Source organism: Chiroxiphia lanceolata, chromosome 30 (genome assembly GCF_009829145.1).
Source record: "Chiroxiphia lanceolata isolate bChiLan1 chromosome 30, bChiLan1.pri, whole genome shotgun sequence".
NCBI classification, from domain to species: Eukaryota; Metazoa; Chordata; class Aves; order Passeriformes; family Pipridae; genus Chiroxiphia; species Chiroxiphia lanceolata.
In genome coordinates, this window is record NC_045666.1 from 1,271,017 (window position 1) to 1,287,011 (window position 15,995).

The 15,995-nt window shown below is 64.5% G+C and overlaps 1 protein-coding gene across 1 annotated transcript; it reads left to right on the plus strand.

The window, feature by feature from the left end:
* Positions 1 to 5,354: 5,354 nt before the first annotated feature.
* On the plus strand, positions 5,355 to 14,055 carry ASIC1 (acid sensing ion channel subunit 1). The gene is given in 20 exon segments (XM_032713636.1): positions 5,355 to 5,646; positions 5,649 to 5,713; positions 5,715 to 5,830; positions 5,866 to 5,898; positions 5,900 to 6,068; positions 6,071 to 6,419; positions 6,475 to 6,518; positions 6,520 to 6,630; positions 8,894 to 8,927; positions 8,930 to 9,043; positions 9,456 to 9,583; positions 10,225 to 10,372; positions 10,931 to 10,990; positions 11,076 to 11,093; positions 11,096 to 11,225; positions 11,310 to 11,404; positions 11,587 to 11,607; positions 11,610 to 11,665; positions 12,171 to 12,275; positions 13,842 to 14,055. Coding segments are annotated over 20 exon segments (2,151 nt in total). The 5' UTR covers positions 5,355 to 5,396; the 3' UTR covers positions 13,947 to 14,055.
* The last annotated feature ends 1,940 nt before the right edge of the window (positions 14,056 to 15,995 follow it).

The following is a 15,995-nucleotide window of genomic DNA, read 5'->3' on the forward strand; positions in this document are numbered from 1 at the left end:
TCTGGAGCAGAATGGCACAGGGACCTGGAGCAGGATGACACAGGGATCTGGAACAGGATGGCACAAGGACCTGGAGCAGGGTGGCACAGGGATCTGGAACAGGATGGCACAAGGACAGCACAGGGACCTGGAGCAGGATGGCACAAGGACACGGAGCAGGATGGCACAGGGATCTGGAGCAGGTGGCACAGGGACCTGGAACATCACCAGCCCCCACAGGGGGCGCTGTGCCGCAGGGGACAGGGTGGAGAGGAGGTGGAGGTGGGGAATAATACAGAGGGGAAAAAAAAACCACCTCTTTTTTTTTAAACCGTCGATTTTTTCCGCCTCCGAATGTGCCGAATGTGCAGGCTAATCCACTGCAGCGCCTAATCCGGGGGATAAGGGCCGATAACCAAACTGCGCCCGGGCGGCGCGAGCGCAGCAAGGTGGCAGCATCTGATAAAGGGAGAGGGATTAGTGCCGGCAGAGATCCGGGCAATCCCACCTCGCTCGGCGCCCCTGCTCGGCCTTCCCGCCGGGAGCCGGGAGGGTCTACACCTGGGCGCCGACCCGGAGCGGCTCGTCCCGCACGGAGCTCTCCCTCCTGGAGCTCATCCCATCCCGCTGGAGAGGCTCATCCCGCCCGGAGCTCATCCCATCCTACCCGGAGCTCATCCCCATCCCACCCGGAGCTCATCCCATCCCTCCTGGAGCTCATCCCATCCCACCTGGAGAGGCTTATCCCATCCCGCCCGGAGCTCATCCCGCCTGGAGCTCATCCTGCCCGAGCTCATTCCCGCCCGGAGCTCATCCCATCCCGCCCGGCTCATCCCATCCTGCCCAGAGCTCCCCATCCCACCCAGAGCTCATCCCATCCCGCTGGAGCTCATCCCATCCCACCTGAGCTCATCCTGCCCGGAGCTCATCCCATCCCGCCCGGCTCTTCCTCCCGACTCATCCCATCCCGCCTGAGCTCATCCCATCCTCCCGAGCCTCCCGCCCGGAGCTCCCCATCCGTTCCCGAGCTCATCCCATCCTGCCCAGAGCTCATCCCATCCCGCCCAGATCTCATCCTGCCCGGGCCCGGAGCTCATCCCCCTGCCCGAGCTCATCCCATCCACCCGGAGCTCTTCCTGCCCAGAGCTCATCCCATCCCGCCGAGCTCATCCCATCCCACCCGGAGCTCATCCCGCCCGAGCTCATCCCATCCCTCCCGGAGCTCATCCCATCCTCCGGAGTTCATCCCATCCTGCCGGAGCTCATCCCATCCCTCCCGGAGTTCATCCCATCCCTCCGGAGCGGCGATGGCAGCGCCTCAGGTGTTTCCCCACCACCATTTTGGCAGCTCCGGGAGCCGCAAAGCGCATCCGCGGCCAGAGCACGTGGGAAAAACCCTTAAAACCTGCTTTTTTTTGGTCTGCCTTTCAATTCACACCCCGGGACAGCCCGGCTGCGGGGACCCCAAATATCCACCCCCCACACGCTGCTCTGGGGCTGCACCCGCCTCTCATCCCCCCCCCCCTCCACCCCGAGCTCCGGGCACCCCGCGGGGGTGTCGTGGGCAGCTCGGCCCCGGCTCAGCCGGATTTTTGGCAGGGCCGGCAGTGCCAGGCTCAGCTCTCCCCCCCACCCCGGGCTCTTTCCGCGACAGCCTCCCCGGGGGGCTCCCGGAGCCGGGATAACAGAGCTCGCGATGTGTTTTCTCCTCGCCTCCTCGGGGATTGGTTTATCTCTATGAATAACTCCAGCCCCGGCTTTGATCTCCTCTGCCATTAAGCGGACAGGCTGTGAAATGTGCTGCTGCTGCCGCTGCTGCTGCTGCTGCCGCTGCCGTCAAATCCCCTCCCGCTCCTCCATCCCCCCCCCGCCGCCTCCGCGCTGCTCCCCCGCTCCGGGGAACCTCCTTCTCCTCTCCCCGGGCCCGTGACGGGCTGCAGAGCGGGGAGAGGGGACAGCCCCGGGACAGCGGCCAAAGCAGCGCTGGAGCCGGGAAAAAAACCCCATCCCTGTCCCCCCATCCCATCCCTGTCCCTGCATCCATCCCATCCCTGTCCCTCATCCCTCCCATCCATCCCTGTCCCCCATCCCATCCCCGTCCCCCATCCCATCCCATCCCTGTCCCCCCATCCCATGCCATGCCATCCCATCCCATCCCTCTCCCCCATGCCTGTCCCCCCATCCCATCCCTCTCCCCCCATCCCTGTCCCCCCTCCCATCCCATCCCTGTCCCCCCATCCCATCCCTGTCCCCTTATCCATCCCATCCCTTTCCCTCATCCCATCCCTGTCCCTCATCCCATCCCTGTCCCTCATCCCTCCCTGTCCCCCCATCCCATCCCGTCCCCTCATCCCATCCCATCCCATCCCATCCCTGTCCCCCCATCCCATCCCTGTCCCCTCATCCCATCCCATCCCATCCCATCCCTCTCCCCCCCATCCCATCCCTGTCCCCCCATCCCATCCCATCCCTGTTCCCAATCCCATCCCATCCCATCCCATCCCATCCCTGTCCCCTCCATTCCCATCCCATCCCATCCCATCCCATCCCATCCCATCCCATCCCATCCCATCCCTGTTCCCACTCCCATCCCATCCCATCCCATCCCATCCCATCCCTATCCCGCATCCCCGGTGCCGCCGGCGGCCCCGCCACGGGGTTGATGTCACGGCTAATTATAAACATCCCCCGTCCCTCGCCCCCGCCAAAAGCTTTCACCTGAGAGAGGGTAAAAATAACTCCCGGGCGGGGGAGGAGCTGGAACGAGCCCAAGGGACTCCTCCAGCATCTCCCCAAAACTCGCGCACACAAAAGAAAGGGGGGGACGGCACCGCCCTGCCCGCTCTGCCCCCCGGCCGCGGGGTCGGGACACGCTCCCCTTGGCGCCGGTGCGGGCCGGGGATGTCACCGGGGCCGGATGTCACCGGGGCCGGGGATGTCACCGGTCACCTTCACGCCGCGGGGATGGGACAGGGGGTGTAACCGGAGCCGGGCCCGGCTCGTGTTCCCCCCCTCGCCCCGAGCGGCTGCCGGGAACCGGCCCCGGCGCTCCCCGAGAGCTCTTTGAGCCGAGCGAGGCAGGTTAATGGCCCCAGGCGATGATGGAACGTTTTCATTACAGCGTCTCTCTCTCCCTCTCTCTCTGTCTCTCTCTGTCTCTCTCTCCCTGCTGCAATCGCTCCCGAGAAGACACATTAAACCTTCCCCGTGCCAAGGGGTGGGATCGGCCCCTGGCTGGCACCGGCAGCAGAACTCGCCTGTCCGTGCCCTGCCAGGGCCAAACCAACCCCCTCAGCCTGAAATCCCGCTTCCCTTCCCCTCTCCCTCCTGCAGCCACGGCACAGAGCCCCTGTCCCAGAGCTGGGGAGCTCCAGAAACCCCCACCCCAGCTCCCCCCTGCTCCTCCCTGCCGAGAGCATCCCCCAGCTCTGCTCGGTGCGGGATCAGCCCAGCTCGCTCCCAGCCTGTTCCCACAGGGCTGAGCCAGCCCAGCGATCCCACTCCCATCCCAGGAGGATCCCTGCTGCCTTCAGAGCCCAGGTTGTGACCTGACCCCCACGTCCCTGTGGCTCCCAGCCCCCCCAATCCGCCTCCCTGTCCCCCTTTCCCGGGAGGATTTTCCAGCTCAGGCTCTCGGAGCTGCTCCCAGGAGGGATGACCTTGCTCTGGGCTCGATGAAATTTCATCCCACGGCTCTGGCGCTCGTCCCCAAGTCACCCACCCTTTCTCCCAGGTCCCTGAGCTTTGGGATGTGGCAGCATCCCTCTTACACATTGCCTGTTGGGAATATCGAGCTCGGGGAGCCCCGGGAAGGGACAAGCCACTGTCACACCCTCGGTCACCCCCGGCAGGGTCCCCAGTGCGTGTCCTGCCCGTCCCACCGGTGTCACCAGCTCGGGAATCGCAGAGAACTGTGCCTTGTACAGATCTGTACCCTCTCCTGGTGGATTTGTCCACCCAGTTTTGTTGTGTCCCCCTGTGCTGGGATGTGCTCAGGGCCCGTGGTGTGTGCAGGGAAGGAGGGGCAGCAGCCCAATGGGGGTTTGGGGTGAGCTCATCCCACCCAGGCACGGGCCAGAACCTCCCTCCCAGCCCCTGCACATCCCAGTGCTGCTGGATTTCGATGCTCCCCTTCCCCCCCGGGCAGGGCTGGAGGTGGTTCTGTGGTCTCTGGATGCTTTTACCAAGTGCTGAGTGCAGGAAAACAGCAAAACCACGAGAAGGGGCCGCGCTGCTGCAGGGAGGAGACGCCCGAGATCCCGGCAGCCAGCCTGGATGGAGGCTCCATCCCACAACCCTGCAGAGGGGCTGCTCTCCAGGATTCCCACCTGGATGGAGGCTCCATCCCACAACCCTGCAGAGGGGCTGCTCTCCAGGATTCCCAGCCTGGATGGAGGCTCCATCCCACAACCCTGCAGAGGGGCTGCTCTCCAGGACCCCCAGCCCAGCCTGGATGGAGGCTCCATCCCAGCACCCTGCAGAGGGGCTGCTCTACAGGATTCCCAGCCAGCCTTCTCCATCCCAGCATCTTGAAAAGGAGCTGCTCTCCAGGATTCCCAGCCTGACCACCAGCTCCATCCCACCACCCTGCTCTCCAGGATTCCCAGTCCAATCTTCTCCATCTCACCACCCTGCAAAGGGGCTGCTCTCCAGGATTCCCAGCCTGGCCACCAGTTCCATCCCAGTACCCTGCAGAGGGGCTGCTCTCTGGAATTCCCAGCCTGGATGGAGGCTCCATCCCAGCACCCTGCAGAGGGGCTGCTCCCTGGACCCCCAGCCCAGCCTTTTCCATCCCAGCATCCTGAAAAGGGGCTGCTCTCCAGGATTCCCAGCCTGGCCACCAGCTCCATCCCACCACCCTGGACCAGGGCTGCTCTCCAGGATTCCCAGCCTGGATGGTGGCTCCATCCCAGCATCCTGAAAAGGGGTTGCTCTCTGGAATTCCCAGCCCAGCCTTTTCCATCCCACCATTCTGCAAAGGGGCTGCCCTCTGGAATTCCCAGCCTGGCCACCAGCTCCATCCCGCACCCTGCAGAGGTGCTGCCCTCCAGGATTCCCAGCAGGAGGCCTGGACACCATTCCCTGAGGAAGCAGTGGCTCCCTGTGCCCAGCTGGATCCAAAGCACGAGGTGGACACCCGGCACTGACTGGGCTCTGCAGGAGGGCCACCACTGGAACAACACCCAAACCCCACCAAAACCATCCCTGCCTGGAGGAGGATGTCCCTGACACCGCTTGGAATGTCGGATTTGCTGGATGCTCCCGGCACAGGGAGGGGGATGAGCCCACGGGGACGAGCCCTGCCAGGGCAGGATGAGCACCCAGAGAGCTCAGGGACCCCTCCATCCTCCTGCTCTGCGTTTTGGGAAAACCTCTGGCTCCTGCTGCCCCGAGGAGGAGCTCTCAGAGCCCGGCATATGGCAGCTCCAGAGACAGCCTGGACCCAGCAGGGAGCACTGGCTGGAGCAGCCACTCGGGCTGCCAGGGCCAGGCCACGCAGGGCGGCGGTGGAGGACACGGCACAGAGGGGACCTGCACACAACCCCTCGTGTTCCCGGGGCCTGGCACCCCCCCTGGGCAGCCCCAGGAGCTCCCGAGGTGCTCCTGGAGCCGGTGGTGCCTCTGCTCCGTCCTGGCAGCCGCGGGCGGCCGGTCCCGGGGGACGTGGGGGGACGCAGAACCGCCCCGCTCTCCTCCTCCCCTGCTCCTGCTCCTCTTATACCCTCCTCTCTCCGTCCCCCTCCGAGCATCCCTCTGCTCCTCTCCCTCCCTCCCTCCCGCTCGCCTCTGGCTCCTCTTCCCTTCTCCGTTTCTCCTCTCTGAACTCGCCCCTTGGCTCTCCTCCTTCCCTGCCCCTCTCACCCGCACCCCGAGGAACCCACCCAGCACCGAAGACCCCCAGGCCGTGGCTGGACGGGGCCGGACCCCCTCTCCAGAGCTGGGCCCCCCCCAGAGCGGCGATGCCTCTCCAGATATTCTGCACCATCTCCTTCTCCAGCGAGGAAGGGCCTGAGGACCCCACGGGCACCGGGAAGGGCGAAGACGGAGCGGACGAGTTCCTGTACGGGCAGGAGGAGGACGAAGAGGAGGAGGAGGAGAGGAGGACGCAGGGGCAGCCACGGACTTGGCGGCCTTCGCCAGCAGCTGCACCTTGCATGGGCTGAGCCACATCTTCGTGGAGGGCGGGCTGGGCGCCCGGCAGGCGCTCTGGGCGCTGGCCTTCCTCCTCTCCCTCTCGGCCTTCCTCTACCAGGCGGGCGACCGCGTGGCCTGCTACCTGGAGCACCAGCACGTCACGCTGCTCCGCGAGGAGCAGAGCCCCGAGATGACCTTCCCCGCCGTCACCTTCTGCAACGTCAACCGCGTGCGGCTCTCGCAGCTCAGCCGACGGGACCTGCTCTACCTGGCCCGCTGGTCAGCTACGAGCCCGGCACTGCAGAGCTGGGCTTTGGCACAGGGCTGGGCTTTGGCACAGAGCTGGGCTTTGGCACTGAGCTGGGCTTTGCCCGGCCCCGCCTGGCCCCTGGGAGGAGGAGGAGGAGGAGCCCCAATCTGTTTGGGTTTTTTAACCGCACTTGCCACCGGCTGGAGGACATGCTGCTGAGCTGCCGCTACCGCGGCCGGAGCTGCGGCCCCGCCGACTTCGCGCCGGTGAGTAGCCCCGGGGTGGCCCCGCACGGGCGGGCACCGGGTGGGACCAGGTCTGGCGGCAGGGAATGCTGCCCCTGGAGCACCGGGTGGGACCAGGCACGGCTGGGAATGCTGCCCTTGGAGCAGCAGGTGGGACCAGGAGCAGCAGGGAATGCTGCCCTTGGAGCACCGTGTGGGACCGGGCACAGCCCTTGGAGCACCAGGTGGGACTGGCATGGTGGGAGATGCTCCCCTTGGAGCACCGTGTGGGACCGGGCACAGCCCTTGGAGCAGCAGGTGGGACCGGGCAGCTGGGAATGCTGCCCTTGGAGCACCGTGTGGGACCGGGCACAGCTGGGAATGCTGCCCTTGGAGCACCGTGTGGGACCGGGCACAGCTGGGAATGCTGCCCTTGGAGCACTGTGTGGGACAGGAGCAGCTGGGAATGCTGCCCTTGGAGCACTGTGTGGGACCAGGAGCAGCCCTTGGAGCACCATGTGGGACTGGGCATGGTGGGAGATGCTGCCCTTGGAGTAGCATGTGGGACCAGGAGCAGCAGAAGATGCTGCCCTTGGAGCACCGTGTGGGATTGGGCATGGCTGGGAATGCTGCCCTTGGAGCACTGTGTGGGACCAGGAGCAGCTGGGAATGCTGCCCCTGGAGCACCATATGGGACTGGGCAGGACTGGGAATGCTGCCCTTGGAGCACCATGTGGGACCAGGAGCAGCAGGGGATGCTGCCCTTGGAGCACCGTGTGGGACTGGGAACGGCTGGGAATGCTGCCCTTGGAGCACTGTGTGGGACCAGGAGCAGCTGGGAATGCTGCCCTTGGAGCACCATGTGGGACCAGGCACAGCCCTTGGAGCAGCGTGTGGGACCAGGCACAGCCCTTGGAGCAGCGTGTGGGACCAGGAGCAGCTGGGAATGCTGCCCTTGGAGCACCGGGAGGGACAGGGCATGGCTGGGAATGCTGCCCTTGGAGCACTGTGTGGGACCAGGCACAGCCCTTGGAGCAGCGTGTGGGACCAGGAGCAGCTGGGAATGCTGCCCTTGGAGCTGATATCTCAGCCCCAGCCCTGGAGAGCCGCGGGTGGGACACAGAGAGAGCAGCCCCGGGGCCGTGCTCGTGGAGGAGGTGCCGGGCACCTCTGTCCTGGTGCTCTGAGCCCGCTGCCCTCACGTGCCCCTGGCTGGAGTTGTGGCAGCTGGAAGGGCCGAGGAGGGACGGGGGGATCCAGGATCCCATCCAGCCCCATCCCCTGGAGGTGTAGGGCTGAGTGTCCCACCTCAGGGGGCCAGGCTGCCCTGGGCTTTGTAGGTCTGCAGCGTCTCCTCCGAGTCCATCCCTGAGCCTCAGTGGAACATCTCCTCCTCTGCCTGGGCCAAGTTCCAACACTGGGTTCCAACACCGAGAGACCCGCGAGGGTCAGGAGCCTGGATGGGGCTGTGCCCAGGCTGGGGGTGACTGTGTCCTGGGCACAGCTGTGTCCTGGAGGTGGCTGTGTCCTGGGGTGGCTGTGTCCTGGAGGTGGCTGTGTCCTGGACATGGCTGTGTCCTGGGGGTGACTGTGTCCCGGGGGTGGCTGTGTCCTGGACATGGCTGTGTCCTGGGGGTGACTGTGTCCTGGAGGTGGCTGTGTCCTGGAGGTGACTGTGTCCTGGAGGTGGCTGTGTCCTGGAGGTGGCTGTGTCCTGGAGGTGGCTGTGTCCTGGGGGTGGCTGTATCCTGGGGGTGACTGTGTCCTGGAGGTGGCTGTATCCTGGAGGTGACTGTGTCCTGGAGGTGGCTGTATCCTGGAGGTGACTGTGTCCTGGAGGTGGCTGTGTCCTGGGGGTGACTGTGTCCTGGGGTGACTGTGTCCTGGGCATGGCTGTGTCCTGGAGGTGGCTGTGTCCTGGGGGTGGCTGTGTCCTGGAGGTGGCTGTGTCCTGGGGTGGCTGTATCCTGGGGTGACTGTGTCCTGGAGGTGGCTGTATCCTGGAGGTGACTGTGTCCTGGAGGTGGCTGTGTCCTGGGGGTGGCTGTGTCCTGGAGGTGGCTGTGTCCTGGGGGTGACTGTGTCCTAGAGGGTGACTGTGTCCTGGGCATGGCTGTGTCCTGGGCGTGGCTGTGTCCTGGGGGGCTGTATCCTGGAGGTGGCTGTGTCCTGGGCATGGCTGTGTCCTGGGGGTGGCTGTGTCCTGGAGGTGGCTGTGTCCTGGGGCTGGTGATGCCCTCCTGGCTCCGTGCTGTGGCTCCACAGAGGGGTCTCAGCCTCAGCCCCGTGTCCTCCTCTCCCGCAGGTCTTCACCCGCTACGGGAAGTGCTACACCTTCAACGCGGGCAGGACGGGAAGCCCCGGCTCATCACCATGAAGGGGGGCACTGGCAACGGCCTGGAGATCATGCTGGACATCCAGCAGGACGAGTACCTGCCTGTGTGGGGGGAAACAGGTAACCCACAGCCCAGCAGGTCACCAGCAGCTCCCGGGGTGCCCCCCGGCCCCTTCCCAGCTCCCACCTCCCTGAGGCTCCCTCCTCTTCCCTCCTTCCATCTCTCGCCACTTCAGGTCCTTTCTTTTCCCTCTGCCTTCCCCCTTTGTCTTTGCTCCTCGCCATGGCAACTCCCCGCTGGTTTAGACACGCAGCCGTCCCTTGTTTATAAATAGAGGCAAAACGCTCCCGGTGCCGAGAGCAGGAGGGTCAGGGGCGGAGGGGGTGCAGCAAACAGGTTGGAGGGACAGCAGACAGATGGACGGACATGTGGAGGGACCAACTGGTCCCGGGGGGGGGGGAGGAGAGTGGGAGGCAGAAGGTTTGGGAGCAGGGAGGGTGCCCGGCTCATCCCACCCTCTCTCTGCTGCAGATGAGACCTCGTTCGAAGCCGGGATCAAGGTGCAGATCCACAGCCAGGACGAGCCCCCCCTGATCGACCAGCTGGGCTTCGGGGTGGCCCCCGGCTTCCAGACCTTTGTGTCCTGCCAGGAGCAGCGGGTAGGGCTTGGGGGGGTCCGGGGGGGTCCCTCCTGACATGGAACCTCCTCCCTGTTGGATGGAGAGGGGACCTGACCCCGGGGCGTGATGCCACGAGGGTCTGTCCCCCCACCATGCTGGAGGCCCCGGGGGGGCTTCTCTCCTCACTCCTGCCTTAGAATCATGGAATCATGGAATCAGCTGGGTTGGAAGGGACCTCTGAGATCATCCAGTCCAACCCTTGATCCAACCCCGCTGTGGTTCCCAGCCCGTGGCACTGATGCCACATCCAGTCTGTCCTTAAACACCTCCAGGGATGGAGAATCCACCCCCTCCCTGGGCAGCCCATTCCAATGGCTGAGCACCCTCTCTGCAAAGAAATTCTTCCCAATCTCCAACCTAACCCTCCCCTGGCACAGCTTCAGCCCCAGCCCTCTTGTCTTGCTGATGGGAGAAGAGACCAACCCCCCCTGGCTCCCCCCTCCTGTCAGGGAGTTGCAGAGAGTGAGGAGGTCTCCCCTGAGCCTCCTCTTCTCCAGGCTGAGCCCCCCAGCTCCCTCAGCCTCTCCTCATGGGAATTGTGCTCCAGTCCCTTCCCCAGCCTCGTCACCCTCCTCTGGACCTGCTCCAGCCCTCAACATCCTTCCTTCTGCCCCCTCCAGCTCATCTACCTTCCCCCTCCCTGGGGCGACTGCAAGGCCGTGGCGGGCGACCTGGAGTTCTACGACACGTACAGCATCACGGCCTGCAGGATCGACTGCGAGACCCGCTACCTGGTGGAGAACTGCAACTGCCGCATGGTTCACATGCCAGTGAGCCCCCCAGCCGGGCCTTGGGCCAACCCCCCCCTCAGCCCACCAGGGGTGGTCCCACGTTGCTGGGTATCTGTTGAAGGGGTCCCGGTCCAAGGGGGGAAGGAGACACACAACACACACGAGGATGGTGAGACAGAGGGATGTCTGCCTGCTCAGAGCAGCAGAAACCTTTTATGGGTTTCTCTACTTCTGCTTTCTCACACACATGACATAAACATCTTTCTACAAAAATACTAAGGAGTGTGCACCTGCACACGGCTCAAGGCTGTGTCCATGGGAACTATCTGGTTGGCTTCACTGCTCCCATGAAAAACGGCCCAACACTCCACAATACTCCAAAGTCCTCAGGCTTCAGCGGTGGGGCTCTGACTTCCCCCCAGTCCAACTCTCAGGGCCTCTTCCATGGGAATATGCAGCCACCTCCACCCTCCTCAGGGGAACGGTCTTACTCCCCCCAATGCCTCCAGCTCTTCCGCTTCCAGGGGGCCCAGGGGTTCCATGGGCCTGCCATCTCCCCCACAGTCCCACGTGGAAAACCCGCTCTGTGTGTCCACAGGTGACGCCCCGTACTGCACCCCGGAGCAGTACAAGGAGTGCGCGGACCCGGCCTTAGGTGAGGCTTGGGAGGGAGAGGGAGGGAGGGAGCTGCAGGCCTGGGGTTTCTCCAGGTCTCCAAACTCCTCCCTCCCCCTTCCCAGATTTCCTGGTGGAGAAGGACAATATTGCCTCTGCGACATGCCCTGCAACATGACCCGCTACGGCAAAGAGCTCTCCATGGTCAAGATCCCCAGCAAGGCCTCGGCCAAGTACCTGGCCAAGAAGTACAACAAGTCGGAGCAGTACATCGGGTAACGTGGCCGTGGGCAGAGGGGTGGCACCCGCTGCCGCTCCCTCCGAGCCCTCAGCCCGGTGCCACTTTGTGCCCTGCGCAGGGAGAACATCCTGGTGCTGGACATCTTCTTCGAGGCCCTCAACTACGAGACCATCGAGCAGAAGAAGGCCTACGAGGTGGCTGTCTGCTGGGTGAGTGATGGGGGGGCCCGGCCGGTGCCCCCCTCACAGCGAGGTGGCCTCACGTTGGCCCGTTCCCGAGGCGCCGGGACGAGGAGCGGGACACACCGTGGCTGTGAGGAGTTCTGTGCCCTCTCCCCGCTCCCTCTGCCACCAACCAGGCTCGGGCCACCCTGACGGCTCCCCTGTCCCCTGCAGGTGACATCGGGGGGCAGATGGGCTGTTCATCGGGGCCAGCATCCTCACCGTGCTCGAGCTCTTCGACTACGCCTACGAGGTGAGCGTCCCCCTCGCCCCACCCCCCCAGGGTTACCCCACAGCCCCGTTTGGGGCGTGGGGTCACTGTTTTGGGGTTGCCCCGGAGGTCATGGGGTCACTGTTTTGGGGCTGCCTGAGAGGTGCTGTGGGGTGCAGGGTCACTGTTTTGGGGCTGCCTGGGAGGAGCCCCTGGGTGTGGGGTCACCATTTTGGGGCTGCAGGTGTGGGGTCACTGTTTTGGAGCTGCCTGGGAGGAACCCCTGGGTGTGGGGTCACCGTTTTGGGGCTGCAGGTGTGGGGTCACTGTTTTGGGGCTGCCCAGGAAGTGCTGTGGGGTGTGGGGTCACTGTTTTGGGGCTCCTGAGAGGTACTGCAGGGTGTGGGGTCACCGTTTTGGGGCTGTCCAGGAGGTGCCATTGGGTGTGGGGTCACCATTTTGGGGCTGTGGGGTGTGGGGTCACTGTTTGGGGTGGGGAAGGGCTCAGCCCCTGAGCCTCCATGGGGCTGAAATGTGGCCCTGGCAGGTGATCAAGCACCGGCTGTGCCGGAGGGGCAAGTGCCGCAAGAACCACAAGAGGAACAACACGGACAAGGGCGTCGCGCTGAGCATGGACGACGTGAAGCGCCACGTGAGTGTTGGGGACACCCCGGGGCTGATGGGGACACCCTGGGGGCTGTTGGGGACACTCTGGGGACACCCCTGGGGCTGCTGGGGACACTCTGGGGGCTGCTGGGGCACCTGGGGGCTGCTGGGGACACCCTGGGGACAGTGGGGACACTCTGGGGGTGATGGGGACACCCTGGGGACACCCTGGGAGCTGATGGGACACCCCAGGGGGCTGTTGGGAACACCCTGGGGGCTGCTGGGGCAGCTGGGGGCTGATGGGGACACCCTGGGGACACCCTGGGAGCTGTTGGGGACACTCTGGGGGATGCTGGGGACACCCCTGGGGGCTGATGGGGCACCTGGGGGCTACTGGGGACACCCCAGGCGGCTGATGGGGCACCTGGGGACACCCTGGGGGCTGCTGGGGCACCTGGGGGCTGCTGGGGACACCCTGGGGGCTGTTGGGGACACCCCAGGGGCTGCTGGGGACACCGTGGGGGCTGTTGGGACACCGTGGGGGCTGTTGGGGCACCTGGGGGCTGATGGGGACACCCTGGGGGCTGTTGGGGACACTCTGGGGGCTGCTGGGGCAGCTGGGGGCTGATGGGGACACCCTGGGGACACCCTGGGGCTGCTGGGGACACGCCTGGGCTGTTGGGACACCCTGGGGGCTAATGGGGACACCGTGGGGCTGATGGGGACACCCCGGGGTGCTGGGGTATCTGGGGGCTGTTGGGGACACCTCAGGGGGCTGTTGGGGACACCCTGGGGGCTGCTGGGGACACCCTAGGGGCTAATGGGGACATTCTGGGGGCTGCTGGGGCAGCCCTGGGGGCTGATGGGGCACCCGGGGGCTGATGGGGACACCCCGGGGGCTGCTGGGGACACCCTGGGGGATTGGGGACACCCTGGGGGTGTTGGGGACACCCTGGGGACACCCCAGGGGCTGCTGGGGACACTCTGGGGGCTGCTGGGGCACCTGGGGGCTGCTGGGGACACCCCTGGGGCTGCTGGGGACACCCTGCAGGCTGTTGGGGACACCCTGGGGGCTGCTGGGAACACCCTGGGGCTGCTGGGGCAGCTGGGGGCTGCTGGGGACACCCCTGGGGCTGCTGGGGACACCCTGGGGCTGTTGGGGACACCTCAGGGGGCTGTTGGGGACACCCTGGGGGCTGCTGGGGACACCCCAGGGGGCTGCTGGGCCCCCCTGAAGCTTGGGGGCTGCCTGGGAGGATCCCCTGGGTATGGGGTCACTGTTTTGGGGCTGCAGGGTGTGGGGTCACTATTTTGGGGCTGCCAGGAGCCCCCGGGTGTGAGGTCACCGTTTTGGGGCCGCAGGCTGTGGGGTCACTATTTTGGTGCTGCCCAGGAGGTGCTGTGGGGTGTGGGATCACCGTTTTGGGGCCGCAGGCTGTGGGGTCACTATTTTGGTGCTGCCCAGGAGGTGCCGTGGGACGGGAGGTCCCAACCCTAGAAGCACCTGGGGAAGGAGCAGCGGGACCAGTCCCATGTGCTGTGGGCAGCCAGGGCTGGCTCTCTGCGGGGATTTGGGCGAAACCAGTGACCCCAACACCCCGTTACCCCCCAGAACCCCTGCGAGAGCATACGGGGGCACCCTGCAGGGATGACGTACGCGGCCAACATCCTACCTCACCACCCGGCCCGGGGCACCTTCGAGGACTTCACCTGCTAACCCGACGTCGCTGGATGTACAACCTGAGCTACCAAAGCCCTGCGCGGTGGAGCTGCCCCTTCCCCCGGAGCGGGGGGGTGAAGAGCCCCGGGGCCCTCCCTCGCTCCCTCCTCGGGGCACCGAGGGACACACGGACACGCGAGCGACGCCCCCGCGGGGCAGGGCAGGGCAGGGCAGGGCAGCCGGGTCGGGGCGGTGCCCCCGGGTCGGGGCGATGCCCCCGCGCCCGCCCGCTCGCTCAGAGACTCGAGGGACGACACACACACGCACAGGGGACGGGGCAGGGCCAGCCCCGGCTCCCCCCACCCCACCCCCGACCCCCGGATCCCCTCGGCCTTTTTAACTCCGGACCCAGAAGCCAAGAGAAGAAGAAGAAGAAGAGGAAGAGGAAGATGGTCTCCATCACAGCCCTGTCCGTCTGTCCGCCAGCGTCTCCATGCCCATCCCGCTCCCCACGCCTCGGACCCCCCGTGCCCGGGGGGGGGATATTTTTGTGGAGGGGTCCCAGGGCTTGGCTGGGGGGTCCCCAGAGAGCCTCAGTGTCCCCCCCAGGACCGGTGCCCACCCGACCCGGGCGCTCCACGAGCACCAGGACGCAGCAGCTCCCCTCTCCAGAACGTTTTCCTTGGCGCCCGCCCCGGGATCAGCCCCTGGGGGCACCGGGGGGGACTCGGGGGGTGCCCCCGTGGCTCTGTGGACCCCCAGCGGGCGATGCTGAGCCCACCTCGCCCCTTTTCCCGGGTTCTGGGCAGTGCCAGCCCTGTCCTGCCAACCCTCCCCGCTCCCAGGGCACCCCGGGCAGCCCCCCAAAACCAGCCCTGCCCGGGGAGAAAGGGGAAAGGAACCCCCTGGCCCCTATTTAGAGGGACACCCCCTTGGCACCAGGTGGGCACCAGAGCCCCAACACCACCAGGGCTCACAGGCTGGTCCCAGGAGCAGCTCTCACCCCCTGAGCCCCCCAAATGCAGCTACCCCGGGGATTTTTGGGGTGTCTGTGGCCTCACTGCCCCTCCTGGGGGGGGTCTGGGGGTCTCTGGGGGTCTCTGCCCCCCCTCTGACCCCTCCAGCCCCTCACTTCGCTCTGGGGTCTGCACTTGGCCCCCCCTCAGCCCCCCAGCCCAGGCCAGAGCCCCCCCCCCGGGTCCCCAAGTGCTACTTAAACCTTTAAGAGCTTTTGCAATAAGTCTGTTCAGTAATTTTTTTATTTCCAAGCTGCAGCTTTGGGGTTTTTTTTATTCCTGCCATTTTTTTTATTCCCGCCGTTTTTTTTGATTCCTGCCATTTTTTTTTAATTCCTGCCATTTTTTTAAATTATTATTCCTCCCATTTTATTTTTTATTCCTATTATTTGCTTCCTGACCAAAATTAGGAACTGGGGGGGAGAGGGGGGTGACCCCTTTGCGTCCCAAAAACGACGGGTCGGCCGCATCCATAAATTTTCTTATGGATTTTTTTTTTTTCCCCCCTGGCATTTCATTTATTTATTCGCTTTCTTCCCCCCCTCTTTTCTTCCCCCCTTCGAGCTGTTTGTTAAAAGATGGGGCTGGGATTTGACCTCGAGGCTCGCCTGTTGGAGAAGACACTCTTTTGTTATTACGCCATCCGCATTTTATATTTCTTATATATATATATGACTATATATATATGTGTACATATATATATATATATACCTCTATATGCATCATGCCAGTGTAGATACCCATCCAAGTAGTGTTTAGGCCTCGTTCTTGTGCCATTTTATTATTTTTTTTTCTTTTTTCTGAATCTCTGAATGCCTTCAAAAGTGTATAAAAAGTGTGGAATTCTCTCCGGTATCTGTACTATGTACACACATTTTCATAGGAAGCACAATAAGATGACAGATGCATTGTACATCAATACCTGCTACTCTTAACGACGATATAAAGAATGATATAATGATATAAACCCCCACCAGGCCCAGCCTCTCTCTTGCTGAGCTGCTGGAAATGATCCCTGAGGAGCTGAGGGGGGGAAACGGGCTCGTCCTGGGATGTTCCTGGAAATCCTGGAGCCGAGAGAAAGGGAGGG